This window comes from Amblyomma maculatum, chromosome 6, assembly GCF_055883805.1.
Source record: "Amblyomma maculatum isolate TAMU_Amacu chromosome 6, ASM5588380v1, whole genome shotgun sequence".
Lineage (NCBI taxonomy): Eukaryota > Metazoa > Arthropoda > Arachnida > Ixodida > Ixodidae > Amblyomma > Amblyomma maculatum.
Window position 1 is genome coordinate 70,151,648 of NC_139349.1, and position 24,020 is coordinate 70,175,667.

Consider the following 24,020-nt stretch of genomic DNA (forward strand, 5'->3'; position numbering starts at 1 on the left):
AGATTAAGGCATGGTTAATTACCGCAACGCAGCAAAGCGAGCGAAGCACGACAGCTGGGGGCCATCGATAGCCCTTGGTTTGGTTGGCTATATGTTGACACCCCTTACAGCACTGACAGGTTGACATCACCGTTAAGGGTGGTGCGAAAAATGTCTACCAGAGACCGAAGGGTAACCTCAATCCCATTCTACGTTCAATGCATCACCAGGTTAATTTTTGAGCATCACTAGGAGAAGAATTGATAATGCATGGCTGGCCACATGAATGTGCTGCTTACAGTCGTGATCAGTCGTTCCTTTCGCAGAGATTCCAGATGAGACGGGTAGCATTTCCGCTCCGTCCTTTGAATCGAATCACTTGAAAGTGACTCTTCAAGTGTTCAGAGCTCGCTGTGTGGTGCCGTTAAGAAAACTGTCTTTTCTGCTTGTTTCGTCTTTACGAGAATGAGCTCACGTTAGAGCCTTGGCAGTGAGACAATCGGATCATCTTCAACATCGCGGCTGCTGAAGGAATGCATATATTCATGAAAGAAGCCAAAAACTTATCTCTCTCAAAAATATTGCTGAGCGTGAAACAATATCCTTAGCTAATTCTTGTACTTTCTATCTCGGTTTATGTGGTAGTGAAATACACCGAGAAAACAAAAGACCAAGCAAAAATCTACACGGAGTGGCAGAGGAAAGTGAAGCAAGCGCTTTTGTTCAATCTCCTCGTTGTCAGGAAAGTGACTCACCCATTCCCTTATTCGCTTTGCCCTCGATTCTGTTAATGCGTGAACTTACAGTAATTGCTCGAAATAAAAAACACTTGGGTGAAAGCCGAATTCCTTCCTTTTAGTCTAGTTAATCATAATTTACTAAAGGGAATGTTGTAGACGTAAAAACGATAGTATGCCGTTCACGCATGTGTCACATTACTGCGGATACTCATAACGTACATATGTCCTTATAGTGCCTTATAGTTCCTTCTCGTCCCTCCGTGCAGGTCCAGCCACTTCACCTTCACTCCCAACCTGACAATGAGGTGGACTGTATTTCTGCTGATAACCTCCGCGTGTTTTTGGGTGCCGACTAGAGCGCAATTAAAGTGCCTGAGCAAAGCTCTTGATGCGACATCCCTGGAACTACAGTTTTCAAGAAGATAGAATTAAATGCCGAGGAGAACTGAGGACTTTATGGGAGAGTAGCAACATGGGAACTTGATAAGTAGACTCCCTTCGTCACACTAGAGTAAAAATGCTGATAAGGACCTGCAGTGGATGAACAAATCTAAGCCCTTTTTGATACGCAAAAGCTTTACCGCTGCCACCTGCCGAGCAATTAACACGTACAGTGATCGTATGGGCTATTGAAAGGCATCCTAGAAACACCGAGTGCTCTGAGGTGTGCCAGCTGCATTATTTCCCAAGCAGTTGCTCGACACAGCAACACCGCTGGGATGCGACACGTGGTCGCCAACATCTCCTTTCTGCTGAAATCGCAAATGTGTGACGTCACATCAGAGCAAGTGTGTTTCAAGCTCTTCGTTAGACTGCCGCCTCAGCAGCGTGCATGCCTCATGTGGCTTGGAATCATCAGGGCTCATCTATATTTCGCAAAAAAGAAACAATTGTTATACATCGTCTACCGCAGCTGCGCATATCGCATTCGCCAGATGAAATTTCGTCGCGCACTCGTTTTTTTTTTTTTTTTTTTTGTATGTGCTTTGCACTCATGCTTTACACAGAGTAACGAGGCAGACAGCGCGGAAGAGCAAGCGAAGCGCTTCAGGTACTGTGCCAGAAATACTCAGTACGTTAGAATCCGGACCCATAATTATTTAGTCGGAGAGCCAAGTAATTGATGACAGCAGCCGACAGTCGCACATTACTAGAGTAGGTGTTGAACTAAAATTTCCGGTTTAACTGATAGCCCCTCATCTGGCTTTGCTAGTGTAGTACGTCGTGTCCGAATATTTCAGCACGCACCTGTAGCATTTCCTTTTCACACAGAATATGTAGATCAGGCCTTCCTGAGTAGGGGCAATGACACTTCCGATAATCTATCATTTGTGGTCACATAGGAGAATTCGGAACCCGGGCGCATGGGTGAATTTTGAGTGTTTCGTCGGAGGATTGGGGGTTTTCTGGAGTTTTTCTGGAGTTTTTCAGAATTTCAGGCATGCGCACGGGCGGAACTGAGGCTAGGGCGGTGACTATAGATGGAAAGGGGAAATAGAATGCGTTTCTGTGTCGGTCGAACAGGTCTTGCAGCTTCGTGTTTCCATTTGGTATTGTCCGAATGGCGCAAGCAGATAGTCCAGTAAATGTTGAAGGAGCTCCTGTACCTGGAACAACTGCTTAAGACAGTGTACGAGGTATTTGCTTTGGTTGGTTTGGTTATTTGGGTTTTAATCCCAAAGCGACCTAAGCTGTAAGAGACGTGTAGTAGAGTGCTGCGCAAATTTCGACCACCATTGACATCTCACAGCACACGGGCGCCTTGCGTTCCGCCTCCACCGAAAAGCGGCCGCCGCGGCCGGGACTCGAGGTGTTGCAGAAGGCATATCGCAAGAAATATCAACAGTGTGGACATATCGACAAAGACCATAAAACTTTTACAAGGCTTTCGAAAGAAAGAAAAAGACACAATACATAAAAAGAAACGGTATTCTCGTGGCCTGAAGTAGACAGGAAAATCATAGCCCGTTTATACAAAGACACGCACGATAAGAAAATGCGCAAGACAAGCGCTATCCTTCTATCGCCTGTCTTGCTCCTGTCTTGCATCGTTTAGTTCCGTGTATATCTTTGTTCAAAAGCGCTATAATATTTGTGTTATGAGCATGCACCATCAAGCCCATATCAGTGTATCAGTGTTCTCTGGAGACTGGAGTAGACCTTGCGTTTTCTTCCCCACATAGGCTTTGCATGTCCGTGCAGGGTTGTGGTCTACGGGTGTTTGAAATGGTGTGCCTGGCTAATCACCAGGGTAGGTTTGTTACTTGTGCGGCAAAAGCCATTTACTGCATGCTCTTCCGCAGTGGCGGGGTTTACGCCGGCCCGATTGGAAGTGCGTAAACGACAAGTTACACGAGCGTGCTACGCCGTTAGATTAAAGAAGGTACTCGACTTTTCTCCTGAATTTCAGAGGATGGAAGCAAGATATGAAAATGAAGAAGGCGAGAGCTTGTGCGTGCCTTTCTTGGATTATGCTATAGAATAATCGACCGGGGGAAGCATAAAACGATTTTTGGAGGCCTCTGATATAATCGTGGCATAGAGTGATATGCGTGTGTTAGTTACACATCCGTTTTATTATGCTGCAATACATATACCTTGTTCGATCGAAGAACTCATGAGAGTTGTCGGCAAAACATCTGTGGCACCGGCACGCGACGGCTGCTGCAGCTCCATCAAGACCTGATACGACTTGGCCGAAGTATACGGAGCCAAGTTTGAACGCAGCTTTCGCAGTGCAGTGCCCGTCAAGGTCGATGTTTCAACGCGGAAGCATCCCGGGGCGACAGGTCGATGTCGCGTCATACCTGTAAGGCGGAACTAAGTGTCCTAACTTTTTCGTGTAGATCTACAGTGTAAGAATATATATAGGAGTTGACACTGGCTGCCCGCCGCAGCGGAGAGCGCGCAGATATTGTGTTCGCGCATTGGTGCATGCTCCGAACGCTATATAGCGCAGGGGCGCTGTGGAGTACAACGCGAGGTGAAGCAGCATGCCCGGCTTTTGGTGCCGTTTTAGGCTATGCTTGTAAGCGTTTTGCCCCTCCAGAGTACATCAAAAGCTGTGAACGTTATGTTCACAGCATCCTCGTTGTGATAGGCTCTGTGCACTAACAAAATTTCCTAAAACTAGCTTTTTGTACCGCAATTTGAAACGAACCACAGTGATCATTGTGCAAGCTCACGCGGTGGCGCAGGCCGACTTTATAGAATGCCGGCGCGGCCTGTGTACGTGGTGGCTGTGATATGTTAACTGTTGCTGTGACACACCTGTAAAATTCAACCGGATGCAGATTCCAGCTCGGCACGATCATGGCGCTTCGTACACAACTGCAGATCAGACCACTGGAGTTGTCCGCTTCAAGTGCAACTTTTAATGTGAAGTCGGAGTCTGCTCGGCTGGAGCTGTGGTACCGGGCAATCTCAAGAGCAGATAAGACATTGTAACTTTGCGTCCATGTCTGCTACGTAATCGTGAGGCCAGCGTTTATTTTATGCATGCTGCTGAGAGATATACTAATGAATCGCAGATGTAGATGCGTGCAGGGGTCATCAGAACAGCTGCCAAGGCCTGAGTTACTGCTATATGGCAGTAGGCCGCGTGATTACATGTGGGTTGTGCTAATCTAATCTCTTGAATACACAAATCCACATCTCTCAGCAAGGCCAGTTTTATTTATTTTATTTTATTCAGTGATTGTGTGGGCAATACATGGTACTGCCCGTGGGGCAGGACAAAAGGAGGTAATTAGTCTACTGACGAGGTCCTAGCCCCACTGGGCGCAACAGCAGCGGGTACAAAGTACGGGCAATGCACATGCAACTACATACAACAGTCTTCACCGTATATAACCACACATGAGTAAAAAAAAAAGACAAGAAACAAAAACACCGAGTTCAAAAACTATCACCTCGGTACAAAACACGCATTCAGACACGTGCCAATAACAAAGCATAAGGAAACGTAACAACAGTTATGAAACTCTGGAACAATGTAAAGGAATAGCACAATGCATTGCGATTTCACATCTACTTTAGTCATGTATTTGGTTTTCTATTGAAGTGAAAAGAGGTTTTATTCTCCGTTTGAAAGTTGGCGGACTTCTACTTGTTCTTGCGATATCAGTATGTCTGGGTATTTACTACATAGTTTCATGATTTGATGATCAATTGTCTGTTTAGCATAATTAGTCCGAGATTTATCTACAACAATGAAAGTCCTCCGCAGATTGTGACTATTATCCCTATTTAGATAATGACTAGAAAATCTATTATAATTGCTCGACACTTCAGAAAATACTTATACAGATAATTTCTGCTTGTATATATCATGGAAATGTAGAATATTATGTGTTGCCATGAACTTTACGGTGTCTAAACTTTCCTTATATAATGCTCTAATGGCCCTCGGCTGCAGTGCAAATAGTCTGTAATTATCAGTCTTAATTCCGGTACCCCATACTAAACAACAGTAATTAAAGAGAGAGTGTATTAGTGAGAACTAGAGTTGCTTTTTGAGCCTGACAGGGATAAGATTTCTAAGGCGGTTTAACATTCCAATACATCTCGCTACTTTCATTCTTACATTTTCCACATGGTGGGACCATGTTAGGTTTGACTGGAAAGTAACACCTAATAATGTATGACAATCTACACGCGCAAGCAAAGCATCATTATAGTACACGGCCACATTGTTGAGAATGGACTTGTTTTTGGCAAAAAATGTCATATATTTTGTTTTGCTAGTATTTATTTGAAGCTTGTTTGTATGTACCCATAAACCAAGGTCATTCAGCCATGCGTTCGACGTGGTCTCAAGTTCCTCAAGGCTCTGCCCAGAAAAAAAGACACTTGTGTCGCCAGCGTACAGCAACACCTCACCTGCAGTTGAAATGTTAATGATTTCATTTATATACAGTATGAATAACAACGGGCCGAGTATAGAGCCCTGAGGAACGCCGTATTAAATGTTTTCTTTTCCTGACGTAATGCCATGTATGGAAATAAACTGAGACCTCGAGTGTAAATAACTCCGTATAAGACTTTGTGCTGTGCCTCTAAAACCATATGCCTCAAGCTTACTGAACAAATATGGTGTTGTATAGAATCAAACGCCTTACGAAAGTCTAGATAGATTCCAACTGTAAATACCTTGGCTTCGATGTTACGGATGATTTTATCTTTAATATGCAGCAGGGCCGTTTCGGTCGATTTCCCCTTCTGAAATACGTACTGCTGTTCAACTAGTTGCAATCCTAACCTATTTGTTACAAACAAAATAGGCAATTAAGCTCCACTGCAATAATAAAAGTAAATTAAAAAGTATAAAGTACGTTTTGAAGCACCACTTATGTTTCGAAGGACGTCCCAGTGGGGAGCGGCGGGTTATGTTAACGCCCAGTGCAGGGCAGCAAACCGGTTTCTTTTACCGATTAACCTCCCTGCCTTTCCTCCTTCTCATTTTCCTTCCTTCCTCCTGAGATTCTTTGCTATGCGCTGACATCGCAAAACATATGAGTGTGTTTTGCATTTCGCCTTCAACGAAAGGCTGCTGCACAGGCGGGATTACTCCCACTTTCTTTGATGCAGTAGCCGGGCACCCTAAATAATTGAGATATTCCAGTGTTCAGAAGATTTAAATGGTTAAGTTTAGGCAACGAAATAGTTCTACCTACTAATGACAATCCGGACCATGAATTTCTGTGTGGATGAGTTCTAATTCTTCGGCAGCCACAGTATGGGAACATTAGATACGAGATGGAACGGTAGCGCAGGAGTCTATAACGATCGGCTCATCTCATCTCACGGGCTTCAGTAGTTTATACACTGCCAGCTAAGCGCTCTAGTACCAGAAATCAGGGAAGATGAAAGTTAGAAAATATGCCGGCAACGTTTACACAGCTGCGTAATTGTACGACTTCCGAATGCTCGGTGGAGAATTCCGTCATACAACATCCTTGAGGGCAACATAGTTACTTTATCTGGCCAACTGCTAATCTTGAAAACTCACATCTATAGCATCCAATATACCACTGCGGATTTTTATATTTCGGAGTGCATTCAGGCCTTTCGTTGATATTGTTGATCGCTCAGCATCGTTAGTGTCGGCGTAAAAGAATAGCTTGCCGGGAGGAACGCTAGGGGCATTTCCGTAAGCCAATATCAAGCGCGTAGCTGATGTAGTGCACTGGTCTCGTTAAAGCGTATCAAGTTTATCTTTGATTTTCTCTCGGTCCCGGTCTTCGCACATAAAGCGTCGGAGGCATTATCCTATCCAACAAGAGAGCGCGGGCTCCACCACAGCTGCGAAGGCAGTATTGATTCAGGTCAAATGCGGAAACGCCCTTGAGATTTCCGTGTACATTACAGTACCACAAATGGCTAAAGTTGATTCTGTTCTCTATGTGGCAGGCCTCATAATACACAGAGTCGATGCATTAGACGGCTCAATAAATATTTGAAGCAAGTGTAGGCTGAAATGCGGGAGCGTGTACGTTGAAGTGGACCGTTTATTTCGAAGTGGCGCTGTAACCAACCATCATGTCAGTAAAAGGGTGGACGAAGAAAAAAAAAAAAAAAAAAACTTGCACGGAACGTATCTCACCAACGCGCTCATAAGGACTATAGGGCCGCGTTCTCGCCGGGGTTTCGCCCATTCTTGCAGTTCCAGTCGAAGCAGCGGAAAATTACTTGGTGTAAACAGCAGTTTCAATTCTTCGTCGGCCTCTCCGTACTTAAAAAAATAAGTTACACGCTGCGCTAATGAGCGATTCCGCAACAACCTGCAATACGGCCGTTTTAGTAAGGCGACTTCACTAGATCCCATCCGAATTGACCATCTATTCGAGTTGAAAGGAACCATTAGGCGGGGAACAAGATGTGATCGTGACGTCGGGCGAAATGTCAACTAAATGTTTCCTGCCCCGTGGTTATAAAACCATACCGTGGGTGAACCTTTCTTGAAGTTCTTAGTTATCACCTTGCCACTTCCTGAATGGCGTAGGTCGTCTCGCGCCTGTACATGTGGGGCATACCCACAGTTGTGAATTGACCAGGGATCAGTGCCACCCTCCCTCCCCCCCTCCCCCCTCCAAAAAAATTTTTTTTTCCCTGTTTAGCTCTCTTTTCTCGCTTCAGCAATTTGGCTATCCGGTTACTTTTTGATTTTCATTCTTAATTTTTTTTGCTTTTGTTCCGCGCAGGAACAAAACAAGTATTTAAAAAAGTGCATTTTGAATACGTTGCTAACGTGTTAAAAAACTCATTTGTATTTTTTACGTATTCGAAATATGCTCGATGCATAATTCCCGGTCTAGCATTTTCAACACACTTTAAAAACATATTTCGAATATCGGGCAAGACATGAAATGTACTGCCGACGAATTAACTTTGTACCTAAAAAAGTACGCTTTCAGTACATTGCCAACAAGCTAAAACAAATGTGTATTTTTCTTGCATTCGAAATATGCTCGAAGCGTGTTCAGGTCTCAAGTATTTGGAAAATTTTAAATGTGTATTTTTAATATCAAGCAAGACTTGAAATGTACTTCAGACGAATTAGACATAAATGCATTTTTAATTCATTGCCAAAATGCTAAAATGCACATGTATTTTTCACCTGTTTGAAATATGCTCGGATTGTGCGTTCAAATATGGTCTTGTTAGCATGTTTTAAAAACATATTTAGAATATTCACGAAGCTACTTAACAAATATAAATTGCAAATATCCCGCTGTGTATTCCAAACGTATTACGTTTTATTAAGGGATTCGATATTTAAGCACAGATAACGAGAACTGGGTACCATTTTTGGTGGAATTAAGCTTTCAGGAATCCACTGTATATATATATAGCGCTCAGAATAGCAGGCGAACAGGTATGCAAGGCCTGCTCGGATTTAGAGAGAGTATGCATTGGTTTCCCGTCGTACAAAAAGCAGCTGCAGAACCTCCCGGCTGGCTGTTAAGGGCAGATTCTTTGTTGTCGTTGCGGACGTTTTAATGTCATGAAGCCAGGCTAACACTGGCTGATCATGATGTCCCTATATGTACATAGCCATGTGCACTTCGTGTTGGGACAAGGGTTTCTTAAAAAGAAGGGTATTTTCTTGTTACAATTTCTGGTCGCCCGCTACGGGACCAACTTCTGGCAGCCGACATATTTTGCGGCCACAACAGAGGTTACGTCTTTCGCCTTAACAGAGAAAACAATGCTGGCAAACGGCAATATGAAATGTTCTTATGTTATCCGGGAAAATGAAACTAAAAGGTATTACGAATTATTATTATTTTTAACGTAGCTCTTGCATAAGCCTACTGACGTCAGTAGTACTTGCGAGCGGGCTAGTTGGCTAAACGACTCCGACGGCCTCCGACGCTGCATGGCTATACACAAAAAACAACACACACACAAGAGAATTAAACGAGGACGTTTACACAGATGATGTGCCAGTTTTTGTGGTACGAAGAAGAAGAAGAATGCTTCACACAAAACGTGGGGTTGCAATATGAAGAAGAAGTAAACAAAAGATTCAGAAAAAATAAACGAAAATAAAATGAAAATAATGACAAATAGGTCTAAATTTTTGTCACATTCTCCAAACGTCTTGTCACACTGTCCAAACGGATAAGTATCACCTCCTTGCTGTTGACCGCCACCGACGGAACACTCACGCATTCCCCGTCTTCCCGGAAATCACCTTGAAGGCTTCAATAATTTCTCTTTTAAAACTGTCTTTTGCGCTTGCCAACACCTTGGTTTCGGTGAACCTTTGTACACAATCCGTGCTCCTCAAGTCCTGTTGATTGTCATCCGTTTTACACCGGGAGCAATGGGTCACCAGATTTCCTGGAGCAGACAATGCGGCACACGAATTTCTGTGTTCCCTTAGCTTTTCATTGATGCATCGGCCTGTTTGCCCAACGTAGGCCTTCCCACATGTGAGGGGGATCTTGTACACGACATCCGTGCGGCATTTGACAAACCGTTCCCTGTGCAGTATTCCGCATCCTCCCTTAGTCTCTCTCGCTTTATTCACCTTCCTGCACATACTTTTTAACTTGTTTGGTGCGGACAGCACGACCCTAATTTCGAATCGGCTGGCTATCTTCTTAAGACTGTGTGATATGCCATGTACGTATGGCAGGACAACAACCTGTCTTCTCTTTTAAGTCTCTTTACGTTCTCTTGCTCGAGGTCGCATTTTCTTCAAACAGCTTTCAGCCGCAGATATCAGCATGCTCCTCGGATATCCGCTTCGTTTCAACCTCACAATCCGTATGTTGACACTGTCGTTCATCAAGTGCGGGCAGGATTTGGTCAGCGCCTGCCGTAAACAAGACACAGCCAGCCCCCGCCTAATCAACTTAGTATGACTGGAGTCGTATGGAAGAAGGCCTTTTGCCCCTCGTGTTCTATAAAACCAACATGTGTGGTCTTCGTGCAGCACAAGTCTGATATCCAAGTACTGGATCTGGTTCCAGTACTTGGTTCCTCAAAGGTGAACTCAAGCGCCGGATGTGCTTTAGGAAATAGTGCCACAATGCTCTCAATCTTGCTCTCTGTGTAATCTTCATACGGCAGGCAAACCAAAAATCATCGACATATCGAAATGCCTTTGCAACTCTAGCTTTATTCATATGATTAAAAAGTGTCCTATCACCCTTAGCAAAAAATAGGTGACTCAATATAGGAGCAATTGAAGAACCTATGCTAATTCCATCTTTTTGCTCCAAAACACTTCCTTCAAACTCAACATACAAGGATCGGAGGTAGAGCTTCAACAGACCTAAAAACCGGTCAGTGCTCATTCCACTTTCATTCTGAAACTTCACTGCACCGTAGACATCTATTGCTTCTTCGACAGCGAGGATGGCCAAATGCTGTGGAATGTTGTAATACAGATCTTTTGCGTCAATAGAGAAACACTTGATATGCGCGAAGATTAGTATACGCGCTGCTGCACTTTGATGAAGGCCATACGTGACCCATATGTGAGAGTGACAGAATAAACAAGTGCTTTAAGCAGTTCATATTTTTTTCGGCGATGAAGCCAAACTCATCGCAAATTATTAGGATGCGCTACTCGGATGGCAGATGCTTTTGAATGACAAAGGGCCTTGTGGACGGTAAAAAAACGGTCTCGAAACATTGCACGCGCACGATTCGAATAATGTCTGCAGTCTAGAAATATCACCAGAAAGAATAATACAAGACTCTCCCTAACACGAAACGATTATCACCTCACGTCATGCAGCTGTAGTAGTGTACACACCGAAAAGAGAAGACTATAAGCGCAGATACTGACAGAAGGCATCATCACACAACGTGCTTTACTCCTCCCCTAGTGCGAATAACTTAGGTCGTTGACATCGAAACTGCGCCCAAGAAGTGACGGTTGCATTGTATTTTCTGTGTCGCAGGTGTCGCGCCGGCTGGAGGCGCATCGCAGAGCCCGGATCACTGCGCATGCCTTGAATGCGCTAAAGGTATGGAGGTAATGGAAACTGCTGAATGTCAAGGCGATTCAGGCATCCATTCGCAGTCCAAGGGGAAGACTTCGGGCGATGCTGGCGATGACGACCGTCGCTATCGCTGCGGATGTGGACCATTCCGACCTGACTGGCTGCAGCGGTTCGCTACGTCACGCTTCTATGCAATCGTTTTTGGACTGCTTGGCGTTAGCCAGGGTGCCTACCGTTCCTACATGGTCGGGACACTGTCCAGCGTCGAGAAACGCTTCTCCATATCTAGTCGCGTTTCGAGCATCATCCTCATAGCCGATGACCTGAGCCCTCTTTTGGCCAGCGTTGTCTTCCTCTTGTTCCTGCGTCGGACAAGCATGCCGAACTGGATATCGGGTGGCATGCTGCTATCGCTCGTAGGTGCACTGGCCAGCTACCTGCCATACGCCATCTTCGGCGCAGGGGCGCATCTCCTGGAGCAGTCCAGCGTTCCGGAGAACTCGACAGCCCCGCCACTTCAGTTCTGCAGCGAAGACAGCAGCAACAACAGCGTGTTCAGCCGTTCTGCCCATTGCGGAAGCCGCCAGTCAGATTGGTCCACTGTGGGAGCCGTGGCGCTCCTATTTGCGGGAAACTTCCTGAATGGCCTGGGCGGAGTTGCGTGCTACGTTGTGGGCACTACCTACATGGACGACAACGTCAAGAAAAAGAACTCGGCTCTCTATTTCGGTGAGCTTGTACCGGGGTGTTGTTGAAAACAAGGATTTCCTTTCCCGGCCGGCTAGAAGGGATTTATGGTTTGTTTTCAATCCTTATCGCAACCGTGATGTTGTGGGTGAGAGTCGTAACAGAGCTACCAAGAATTTCATGTAGCATTCATCTGTATTTCACCTTAGAAGTTTTCCCAGTAATGTTTGGTTGTTATTGTTACATACTTTATCTCTTCGCAAAATTTAAGCGGAGTGGTTGATGGGATAAGCCGACGGGAGCTCTCGAGCCCCGGCAGCTTCCTCAGTCCACTTGCATGCCGCCAGTTGGACGGTTGTATTTAGATCTTTCAGCTCTCTTGTCTAGTCAAGGCTGTGGGTGCTCTGAAAATTCTACTTTGAAAAATCTACTCTGCAGAACGCTTGAGAAAATTCAAACGCCGACGCGTGCACCCTATGATTTTGGCTAAAATTGTACATATACATATACATTGTCTTTTCCAGTAATGACTACCAATCTTTCTTAGAAAAGACGTGAGAGGTAAGTCAGGGCAACTGCAAACTGCATACGTCTATTGCACGAAGTGGTGACCACTATTTACGTGACAAAATGTAACGTAACATCAATTATTTAACTGAATAATTATTCAGCATTTTTCTTTTCTAGGGAAAGAGATATATACTGAAGGATTGAAGACCTTCAACATAGAAGACGAGCTCAGTTTATAAAATTTTTAAACCAGCATCGGGCTGCGAGGTATTAAACCCGCGTAAAAACATGCATTTGGAAGTTCGTTATGTTGAGATCATGCGTTACATACCGATAAAGAGACGTCGCTCATGATCTGCGTCCTCTAAAACATAGACTGCATGCATCTATGGTTTACTTCTATGACATACGTTTTATAAATATATGACTTGGCAAAACCAATTTGAAGAGCACTGCCGCAATGGCGCAGGGGTTAGGACGCTTAACGTTTGAGGCGGAAGATCTGAGTGCGATCCTGGCAGCGGTGACAACGTTTCGACATATATAGCTGGAAACTTAAGGCGCCTGTCTACTGTGCTATGTCCGTTCATGATAAAAAAAAAAAGAAAAAAAAAAGCCCTAGGCAGCCAAATTTATATCAGGAGACGTTCACTATGACGTCCCTCAAAGCCTCAGTCCATTTAGAGAGTTTAACCTAATAAAATTACAATAAACAATACAGCCGAACTAATTTGAAGAGATTTCAAACTATTTATTTTAGCGTTCCTTATCTCCAAGGAGGATGCAGATGCTTAAATTGTAAAATTACACTCACCTTCGATTCAGGCGGCCTTCAACTTCGCAAGATAAATTTACTTCCTGGAGCCGGAAATCACAAAGTAATCAGTCAGGTTTACTCACATATTGGTATAATAAAATTAATCAGTCAGTTTTACTCAAATGTTAGTGGTTTTATTTCACTTTGACATAAATAATGCCTTCCTTTGTGCAAAATGAAACTGCAGTGACCACGCTGATGTAAATTTAACGGCTTCTTCTTTTTTGAGATTAAAACTGATAAAAGCAAAGAACTTAGGATGGGATCACTCGATTAAATGAGAGCTCCGCGTTAAGCTTCCATTCTGCTAAATAGTCCTCACAATAGCGTATAAAAGCACGTATGGTCCATCGGTGATGAGTTCTTTCGCGTCACCGTGCTGACGGGATTATTGAACTCTTTTTTGCCAACAGGAGGCATCTACATATGCCGCTTCTTAGGGCCCGTCGTCGGGCTGACTTTGGGTTCGTTCTGTCTCAGCTACTACGAGGATCCCTGGGGTAAGCGGCTTGCTTTCAAGCCCGTAGCAAATTTACTCTGAAAGCTACGGGTGCAAGAGTTCTTTTTTTTTTTTATTTTGTACTACCATGGGTGGCCTGCACTAGTTTGCCTGCATATGTTCGTTTCGCGCGAGGATTTTCTTCATAGTCGCCATACTGGCCAAACTAACTCGCTAATAATAACTCATGTTTAAAGCGTTCGCTGGCGGTTTAAATAGGGTGGGTGACTTGTACGCTGCTTTTGCATATTCGGTATTGCTGATAGGCATCAGATAAAGGTTTAGAAAAAATAATGTAAGAGCTTAAAAAACGATGGAGCACTGGTATACAAGCAGAACGAACGGAGATGGATATGTGAACCCGCGCTTAGGGAACACACCATTCTGCCTCTCAACAATTACTCACCGAAATATTTCGATGAGAAAGCACTGCACTACGTAGTAAATCGGAAAAAAACATGTGGTATGTTATCTACCAGCGACAACGTCATCTACCATTTACAACGATAAACTACGCCAAACTAGTGCTTTTGCACGTTAGACTATGTTTAACTACGCTAAACCCCTGTATTTTTTTTTTCGTTGCTTTACGCAGATTTTCGTTCAATTCCCACACAGAAGCGTCGCCCCACGACGTTTCTTTGCACGAATGGTGGATTGAGGAAGGCAAGCTCCTTAAGGGACGTCATGAGTAAAAGCCCTCGATTTTTTACTTTAGCAAAAAAGAAAAAAAAAAACCTGGAAAAGATGTTAGAATCTGGCCATGAATGAAAAGCACACACAAAAAAAAAATTTTTCACCAAATTCAGCTGTCCGGTCCTTTTTGATGAACGTAACGTATATTGGTAAATGGTAAATTACTAGGGTCTCAATTGAGAAATCCTGTTTACTCGCCGTTAATATTTGAGGCCAGCCGCTCAAATGACCAACAAGGCATGGTCGTTTAACCCTTGTGCTGCTTCGTTAACCAAGCCATATCTTCAGCGTTTTAAGAGGGGTGGCAATACATTATAAATATGGAGCGATTCCTGTTATTTGCTTGCTCATCGGTCTTTGACCACACGCCATATTTCCATTTGAGCTATGTGACGTTTATGTTGGAATACAATACCCTTTTTCACTCAGTATTTCGCACAATGAAAAAATATGGCCAACTATACTTTGCACATAAGCGAAATGTATTCAGTCCTGTACTCAGAAAAGAGCGAGGGTCAGCTGTGCGGGAGCTGCCCTGGAAGTAAAGATGAAATTGCCATTAAAGAAAAATCGATTGGAGCGATTCATTTAAAATTTTCGTATTCGTCAAGATGTTAATAGCTTTCAACTTGGCGCATTTTAAGCATCCTCGTCTTTCTCCTCATTTTACATTAAACAACCGCTTTGTAAAAAATTTATTTAGTTAAGTGACAGCTTTCATAGTGGTAAAGAAGAAGGCACTTCATGGATATATTTCATGTACGAGGCTGAGAAAAAGTGGAGAGACTACGCTATCGAACACAATTGCTTTTTTCTGAATAAAAAAGCAAGTCTGACAAAAGTACACGGGCAAGCAGACAAGTACACTAAGGGGTTACCCTACGCAGATCTTGAAAATGGTTGCTGCACCGCCAGAAAAACCTGGCATGCAGATTTGTCAATTCGCGTGGTCCCTCTACTTTTGCGCTGCAGTGTACATCCGAATGAAAACAACAAGCGCACGGCAACTTTTAAACGGAGACAACCGTAGAACAACGAAAAAAGGAAATGATTTTTACACAGGATGAGAGGCGGATACAACGACAACTAACATAGCAAATTAAGCTGGAAAAAAGTTAACTCTCAGAGGGCATTCAGACAGGCGATCGTTTTGTGTAGGGAGTTCTGCTGGCAAAATGAGCTAAAAGTTACTGTAAAGGAAATTGTGTCATCACTTGTAACAGCTTTAACACGACGCTTGGAGTAACGAGCGCAGAGTTGCCTCCGCGGTCACCCCACGTGATGCACGCAACGACTATAAAATCCTCTCAGCCCCTCACCAGCTGCGATGAGCACTGCGCCTCTCGAAACTCCGTAGTGGCGCGCATTTCTTCCCTCTACATCATCGCAAAATACGGTGCGGCGTAAAGTTATTGCGAAAGGGTCTAATGCCAATAAAGGCACAAAATGTGCTATCCTGAACACGACGCAGCGAACTGCAACCAAGATGGCGCTTGGCTGTTTCCAGCGAATGCACGTATGCGCAACGGGCTTTCCAAAATTGGTCTAGTGGCTTTAAGGGGCACGGAATATGAATTGCCATTTCTTTTTATTGTTTCTAAAAGTCACAGTCAGGGCAATTTTCCGAAAGCCTTGTGCATTAGTTCAAATGTTTTGGATCTTAACATCAGCAGCGCTACCTGAAAAAGTGGCGTTTTTTTGCCAAAAGTAACCAGGCAGCATGATTCCCTTCTTCGCCGTGTTCTGGAACGTTAAGAAACCTCTAAATGTAAAAGGATATTGTAACATGGCGGGTTCTTCTTACCACAGAGTTAATTTATCCCTACTTCACCGTCCAGAAACAGACAGGGCAGCCTGATTGCTTTTGGCAGGAACGGATTGAAAGCTGACGAACGTGCGTTGTGATCGAGTGTGCGATATTTAAAATGCCACAGTTGACACGAATAAATGTTCACCCCCTGGCAGGAAACAAAGCGCACTTATGCACAAGATTATTCGACCCCGCTGCCTATCTGCCTATGCTCGTGGTGCACAGCGAAACTGCTTCTATACGCACTACGCTTACTCACTGTTCGTGCGTCTTCAGTTACTCTATACTGATATCCTTTATCGATTTCTCATTTCGAATTCAACTGATCTCCTGGCATTGGTCACTCTTATTGAATAACGAAGCTGCGTCTTTCAAGAGCCGCGCTGGTGAAGCGACCGAAACATTGGCTCATTTGCGATCAGAATTAAGCAATGGCTGCATACCGCTGCAAGTGGTTAGCCGATGTGCGCGGGGGGTTGCGATAGCTATCGACAACGGTGGGACTTGCTACCTTGTAACGTCTGTGATTGGCCGCTCGCGGCTTTTGTGCCGCTATCCCGAATGGCTCCCCATAAAATATGTCCCCAGCTTTCATACACTGGAATTTACTAAAACTCCTCCACAAACACACCGGTGGAACACGCAGGCATCGCGCGCATGGTGTGAAGTGCAGTGGTGTCTCCCGTTGCAGTGGAGCCAGGCATCGGACCCAGCGATCCTCGTTGGATTGGTGCCTGGTGGATGGGCTACCTGGTGGTAGGCATGGGCCTCCTGTTGAGTGCCATCCCCGTGGCGCTCTTCCCAAGGACGCTGCGCCACTCGTCGGAGGCAGCCAGACACGATGCCTCAAAAACCGACGTGGCGGTTTCCTGTTCTGTTGGCCCTGCCTCGTTGAGAGATGAATTGAAAGGTACGCTCCAAGCCCTGAGGGCTGCCCACAGTTAGCAAAGGCGTGTTTTGTGTGTAGTAACAGGAACAAAAAAGAAGGTATACAAAACTAGTCACGGTATATATATGACCACCTATGTTCGCTATCTGGGGATGAGGGATGTAGGGACAGACGTCGGTTCTGATAATTACAAATAATGGTATCAGAACGGACCATAGACACGTTACGTGGTCAGCATCGTAGAATGGACATCTAAATTTAGGTTGAGAAAAAACGTCATAGCACAATAGTCTCGAGTGGCTCCCGCTGCAGGGAGCAGCAAATGAGCATCGAGCTTCGAATTAGACTTGAATTATAGCTCAAAATAGTTGTTACAAGCGGCAAAGGCATAAGAAACGAGCATTCAGCAATATAATCGGCAGAACAAGAGAAATGGTTTCGCACTACCGCATCTAAGCAGACTTAAATGCACACCCTGAATTTCTGCCGCTTTTTTTTTTTAAACACAGTATATATACTTAGCAAAGATGACTTAGTTTATCCACTCTGGGCCAGATGCTACCCTCTACGTTGAACACTGAGATGCTTTGGAAGGAAAATGACGTTTAAAAAACAACAACTTAGAATTTGGGGCTTCACACCGCAAGTGGGGGCACTCTGCCCTGTAGATATACGCGCCTTATACGCACTTTACACCTATGGCACGTAGAATTCGATAGTCCAGACATAGCCCTGCGAAGTTTAGCATGGACATTTTTAAGCTGATTTTTATCAATCATCAGCAAGGAATTTCTTTTTTTGATCGATGCGTTGCAAAAATGTCAAGTCTATGAAGATTGGATTAAAAAAAAAAACTGAAATGAGAGATACGAAAGTGCAGAACAGCGCACAGGAAGAAAACAGACTCGGCGATTAAGAGTGTGTAACGTGTGCTTTTATAGTAAGCGGTGGTGTGAAAGGAAATCAATTTATTAGCACCTGATCCTTAACTAATAAATTCTCCTCATATATACTGCTTCAGCATGTATTCCAACATGCGTTGCCTTGAGCGCCATGCCCCGTCCGGAAAAACCTCCTTAGCTTCCTTTTATGAATATATTGTCACAGTCGGCTGCAGCAGCGTTCTGCCACCCAGACAAGCTCGCTGGAAGAGCCACAGCTCTCGGCGTTCCCGTCAGAAAATAAACACACATTGCGATTACTGGTGGGCAGCGTCTTGGCGTGGTTCCGTGGTTTGTGGCGCGGACGGCGCGATTCCGACGGCGCTATAATTTAGGAACTAATTGCACTCTGTTTATTTATTGATTTATTTTATTTCGATATACTGTAGGCCATTGATTTGGCCCAAGGAGAAGGAGCATACAAATATCATCATCATCATCCTAGGCCTGACTATACCCATTGCAGTGCGAATGCCTCTCCTATATTCATCCAATTAACCTGGTCCTGTGCGAGCTGCATTCACTTGACCCCTGCGAACCTCTTAATCTCATCCGCCCACCTAATTTTCTGCCGCCCCCTGCTACGCTTTCTTTTTCTTGGAATCCAGTTTGTTGCCCTGATAACCACCGGTTATCCTTTCTTCGCGCTACATGTCCTCCTGCCTATTGCCTATTCCTTCTTCATTTTCATTAGAATGTCATTGACTTGAATTATTTATCTGACCCACTCTGCACGTTTTCTATCTCTTAACGTTATTCCTACCATTCCTCTTTCCATAGCCCTCTGCGTTGTCCTAAACTTAAGTAGAACCCTCTTTGTTAGCTTCCACGTTTCAGCCCAATAGGTAAGTACAGGCACGATGCAACTGTTGTATACTTTTCTCTTGAGCGATACCGGTAAGCTGCTAGTCATAATCTGGGAGTGCTTGTCAAATGCGCTCCATCCCAGTCTTATTCTCCTTGTTATTTCTCTTTCATGGTCCGAATCTGCGGTTAATATCTGTCCTAAATAGATATATTCGCCTACTACTTCCAGTCATTCGCTACCTAACGTGAACTGCTGTTCCTTCCCTAGCCTATTGAACATTACCTTAGTCTTCTGCGTATTGATTTTCAAGCCTACCTTTTCATTTTTTCTGTCTAGGTCATCAATCATTCCTTGCAATTCATCTCCTGAGTTACTTAGCAAGGTAATGTCATCAGCAAATCTCAGATTACTGAGGTATTCTCCATGCACTCGTATCCCCAAGTGCTCCCATTGCAAGTCTCTGAATACTTCTTCTAAGCAAGCTGTGAATCGTACCGGAGAGGTCGTGTCTCCTTGCCTATAACACTTTTCTTTATAGAAATTTCGTTTCTTTATGCAGAACTATGATTGTTGTGCACCCTCTCTCTATATATAACTTCCAGCACTTTCACGTACGGCTCGTCTACACCCTGATTTCGCAATGCCCGTATGACTGCCGAGGTTTCTACAGAGTCAAATGCTTTTTCGTAATCAATGAATGTTATGTGTAAGGGCTGGTTAAATTGCGAGGATTTTTCTATCACCTGGGTGATGGTATGGATATGCTCGATAGTAGAATATCCTTTCCGAAAACCTGCTTGATCTTTTGCTTGATTGCAGCCTAAAGTTGCCCTGATTTTATTACTGATTACTTTGGTAAATACCGTATACGTAACAGACAATGAGCTATTTAGTCTGTAATTTTTCAAGTCCTTAGAGTCCCCCTTCTTATGAATAAGGATAATGTTTGCGTTCTTCCATGGTTCCGGTATTGTCGATGACACCATACATTGCGTATACAGAATGACCAACTTTTTTAGCACGATATCCCCCTCGTCCTTCAACAAATCTATAGCTACCTGATCCCCTCCAGCTGCATTCCACATTTTTATAGTTTCTAACGCTTTCTTAACTTCGTCCTTCGTTACTGGCGAAACGTCTGACTGCAATTCCCTACCGCCAATCTCATTATTGTCGTGACTTCGTTGGCTGCTGTAGAGATCAGTATAGAACTCTTCGGCTACTTTGACTATCTTGTCCATATTCGCGATGACATTGCCCGTCTTGTCCCTTAGCGCATACATCTGATTTTTGCCTATGCCCAATTTCTTCTTCATCGCTTTAAGGCTTCCCCCGTTCTTTACAGCATGCTAAATTTTCTTCATGTTATACTTCCTTATATCGGCCACTTTGCGCTTATTGATTAGCTTTGATATCTCGGCCAATTCTATCTGGTCTGTTGGATTGGAAACGTTCATACTTTGTCGTTTCTTAATCAAGTATAAACAAAAAAGTATACAAAAATAAATATACACAAAAAATAGACATGCAACGCGAGAGGGCACACACAGGAAATAACTCACTTCACAAAAAGAACATTAGGACAAAAAATACAGGGTATTTAAAGACAACAATCTCGTGCTAAGTAGAATGCGAGATTGTATGATGAAAGCTGTCTGCAGTAAAACGAAAGGTACAGAGCGAAATAGGATGGCGCGTACTTCGTGATTGTGCTCTTAGGCACCTGTCAACCATAAGGTAGAAGAAACACAACGTGCGTGACATCCTGCCTGACCCAGGTCTTCCTTACCTCTCGTAGTGCTACATACAGCCTATGAAACGGAGTGTATGCACAGCTAAGACATTGAAAACATTATAAGGTATGGTTTACTGGTTGTGAAGGGACCACAAGCTCTCCGAACAGATAAAAGGCAGATAGTGCGCAGATAGTGATATTTAACAGGCGCACTACGCACAAAAACAGGAGAAAGAGAAGGGGAGAGAAAGAATAAACTTTACGAGATGCATGTCTTGAGAGTTGCTTGACGATTAGGCGGGCGGGAACCTCATTCCATACTTCAGGCTACTTCACGAACCTGGTCGATGCGATACGTTAAGCAGTTGAACCTGCCACTGAGTGTAAGACGTCTTTAAAGGTTTAAGCTTGTCCGCCTGTTGCTGTCTATGCTGTTAAAGAGGGTTATACACATGGCCCGCTGCAGCTACCACTGATATGGCCCCCATTCAAAAATTCCGAAACATCCACGAATCTGGCATAAATACAATTCGGGAGTGTTTGTCTCAAATATCTCAGAGTGCAGCCATTAAACGATGCCTGAATCAGTGCGGTAGTGCCTGTGTGACAACAACTTTACAATGGGTGCTATTTCCGTGAAGGATAGCTTTGTCTGCTGTTGTGCATGGAAGCCTTGTGCTCTGCGAGACTATGATCACACCTCTAGGTTCTCAACAGATGTTGTGAACGCCATGTGCTCCAATTGCTTGTTTGCATTTGTCGTAAGGAAGTCTGCCACCGTTTCATAGGCTCCTATCAAGGGCTTTTTAATTTCCCTGTTTTCTGTGAAATATGGAAACGCCATGCTTCCCTTCCCTTTTCCTCCTTACAATAAGAAGGACACGAACACTGCAGTTCTCTGCACAGGTCATCAACTTCTAAGCCAATGATTTCCCTACACACTCTCCAGGGGGGGGGGGGGGGGGGGGGGTTGCACACAGCCCTTTGTTTTTCTGAAGGCATGCGTTTAATTCATAACGATATATTATTTTCTTTCTACACAGGACGGCGAATTTCGCTCAGTAGCGCGGGATGACGGGCATGTACGGGAAGGGACACTTTGTCTGATCGCCCATATCTGGAACGTCGCGAAAGGAACCACGACTTCGACACAAAAAAAGTACTGTAAATATGACGACCGCCCTTTGTCTTCAGAGCGAAGCCGCTTTCTTCATTACCCATCAATGAGCTACTGAGAACGAACATTGAACTGCCACATGCCCGAGATGCCACTGATAATGACCGACATGCTCTTATCGATTTTTATCGCTAAGTGATAGAATGTTAGAGCAAGAAACCCAGGCGGGCGTAACTGTTCGGAGTGTGGATGATCGATTTCAGACGGTTTAATGCTTTATTAGTAGGAAATACATATAAATGATCATGCCTTCGTTTAGATTTCTTTTACTAATTTAGTAGTTGAATACATGGTGGGCACGTGCAAAATAACTGTGTTTGCACATATTCAAGTAATTCTGCCTGACCTGCCTGACTTAGCATACTTATAGCTTGAAAAAGGTTAAGAGCTCCGCGAATGCTATGTCTTTGCTTCAGAAAACAAAAAGCGAGACCTTGCCAATTGCGATCAGTGTGCGCCGGCGAATTTTTGCGAAATCACCCATTCTTTAATGAAACACACATTTTGTGGTCATGCCAGCAATCTCAGAAAATTACACTCATCTAAATTGTTCTTTCATTTCAAGATGCGGTTCGAGTATTGAGAAGGCTTGCAAGAAATCCGATCTACGTCTTCAGGACGCTGGGAAACATCGCAGTGTATATAGCCCTGACTGGTTACTACATCACCTTCCCCAAATACACGCAGCACCAGTTCCAGCAGACTGCTTCAAGGGCCAGTCTGTTCACAGGTAAAGTTCGCAGCAATGACAATGATCTCCTCAAAGATTTCGGTGCGAATTTACTGTGGGAGTCTCCTAAAATATTTTTTGCATCCCGTACCTGACACTGTGTAAGCGTCTAGTGCATTACGTTTACCTTCCTAAACGTCTTAGAAAGTTTCTGCGCAGCGACTTGCTTTCACAGCTTTTAAAAGCTTAACATGAATGCTTTTGGCTATCTGCAGGTCGTTTCCTTTTTTTATTCATTTTATGCTTCTCTCTGCATCGGTACTTTCATGAACAGTAAGGATGTTTTTTGTTTTGCTATACTATGTTGACAGTCACCTCTTGCCTCGTATGCACCCAGGTCCCGTCGTGATTGTGTCGAACATGGTGGGCACCCTAGCAGGTGCCGTCTTTGTTCACCGATGGCAGCCACGGCCGCGGATCATCGCTTGGCACAATGTGCTCGTCACACTCTTGGCCGTACTGGGTGTTTCGGCGCTCATGGCGGTCGACTGCGGCACCCTCCGATATCCCGTCGCGACCCACCACGAAACCGGAAGGTAACCGGTTACCGGAAGGTAACCGCTGTTAATGTTCCTTACTTCTTTCAATCGCCTTCATCAAGAACACTTTCTTTTTTTTTTTCCTTCAATTTTTGACATACGTATTGAAAGATGTCAATACTAAGCCGTTTTTTTATTATTATACGAATGGTGTCATGAGAAGGCTGTCATAGTGAGGGTTGAGACCTTTTTACTGTTTCTCTCACTGTACTATCAAATAGCCCCTTGTGTCTCTGTTTCGTTCCCTTCTTTCTTCTTCTCATGCGTTAGAAATTGGGTGTCCAACAGGGCATATGCCAGGTTATGACGAAAACGATGGTTTGGTTTTGACTGGCGCCATAAAGCTTCGACACAGGCCTTTGGTAAAGAGTATTTCAGCCTAGTCAAGTTGAGGTCAGAGAGAAAGTTTTCAAGCATCTCACTCCAGGACACCGAGTACCACGTTGTTGGAAAGCTTGTACGCTTGGCGAGCCTATTAGAACCCTTACAATGGGGGTCGAACCGCGCACCTCCCGCAAAGGAGATTGACTCTCAAATGAATAAGCCCATCATTATCAAAGAGCACTAACGAACTGATGCTCCCCATCGATTACGAAATGATGCTCCCCCTCAACCCTTGTTCAGTGCCTCTTTCATACTGTGTAGTAATCTTCTTTCCCTCATTCTATCCTAACCCCATCATTGCAGTTTATAGAAAAGGTAAACTTCTGCGCCCTCCATTTTTGCCCTTATTTGCATGTTATAACTTACAGTGGATTTCAAGACAACTTGTTTTGCTCTTTTGAGACCTTGACAGGACAGCTTTCTTTGCCGCAATAAAAAAACAAAACGCAGCATGCGTTTAACGCCGCTTAAAAATAAATAAGATGTGCCAAAATGCTAGTGGCATGGGTTGTGCATCGTTTGTATCGGCGGTTTAGCATTGATAGGCTGGCACAGTGTTTGACAACGTGTTCCTTCCGTGAAATGACAGTTCGTTGGTTCTGAGGAGAGAAAAGAC

The 24,020-nt window shown here is 44.2% G+C and overlaps 1 protein-coding gene across 4 annotated transcripts in view; it reads left to right on the forward strand.

Moving 5' to 3' along the window:
- The first annotated feature begins 1,708 nt into the window (after nt 1-1,708).
- LOC146185988 (solute carrier organic anion transporter family member 74D-like) overlaps nt 1,709-24,020 on the forward strand; it is a 32,782-nt gene continuing 10,470 nt past the window's right edge. The window contains exons 1-6 of one of the 4 annotated variants that reach the window (XM_084606931.1): nt 1,709-1,770; nt 11,141-11,911; nt 13,610-13,696; nt 16,893-17,111; nt 22,317-22,481; nt 22,819-23,017. In XM_084606931.1, coding sequence (XP_084463057.1) covers nt 11,209-11,911; nt 13,610-13,696; nt 16,893-17,111; nt 22,317-22,481; nt 22,819-23,017 — 1,373 coding nt within the window. In that variant the 5' untranslated portion in view covers nt 1,709-1,770; nt 11,141-11,208. Of the gene's footprint in view, nt 1,771-3,384; nt 3,529-11,140; nt 11,912-13,609; nt 13,697-16,892; nt 17,112-22,316; nt 22,482-22,818; nt 23,018-24,020 lie in introns of those variants that run through there. The other 3 variants (XM_084606930.1, XM_084606932.1, XM_084606929.1) reach the window with 3 other exon arrangements.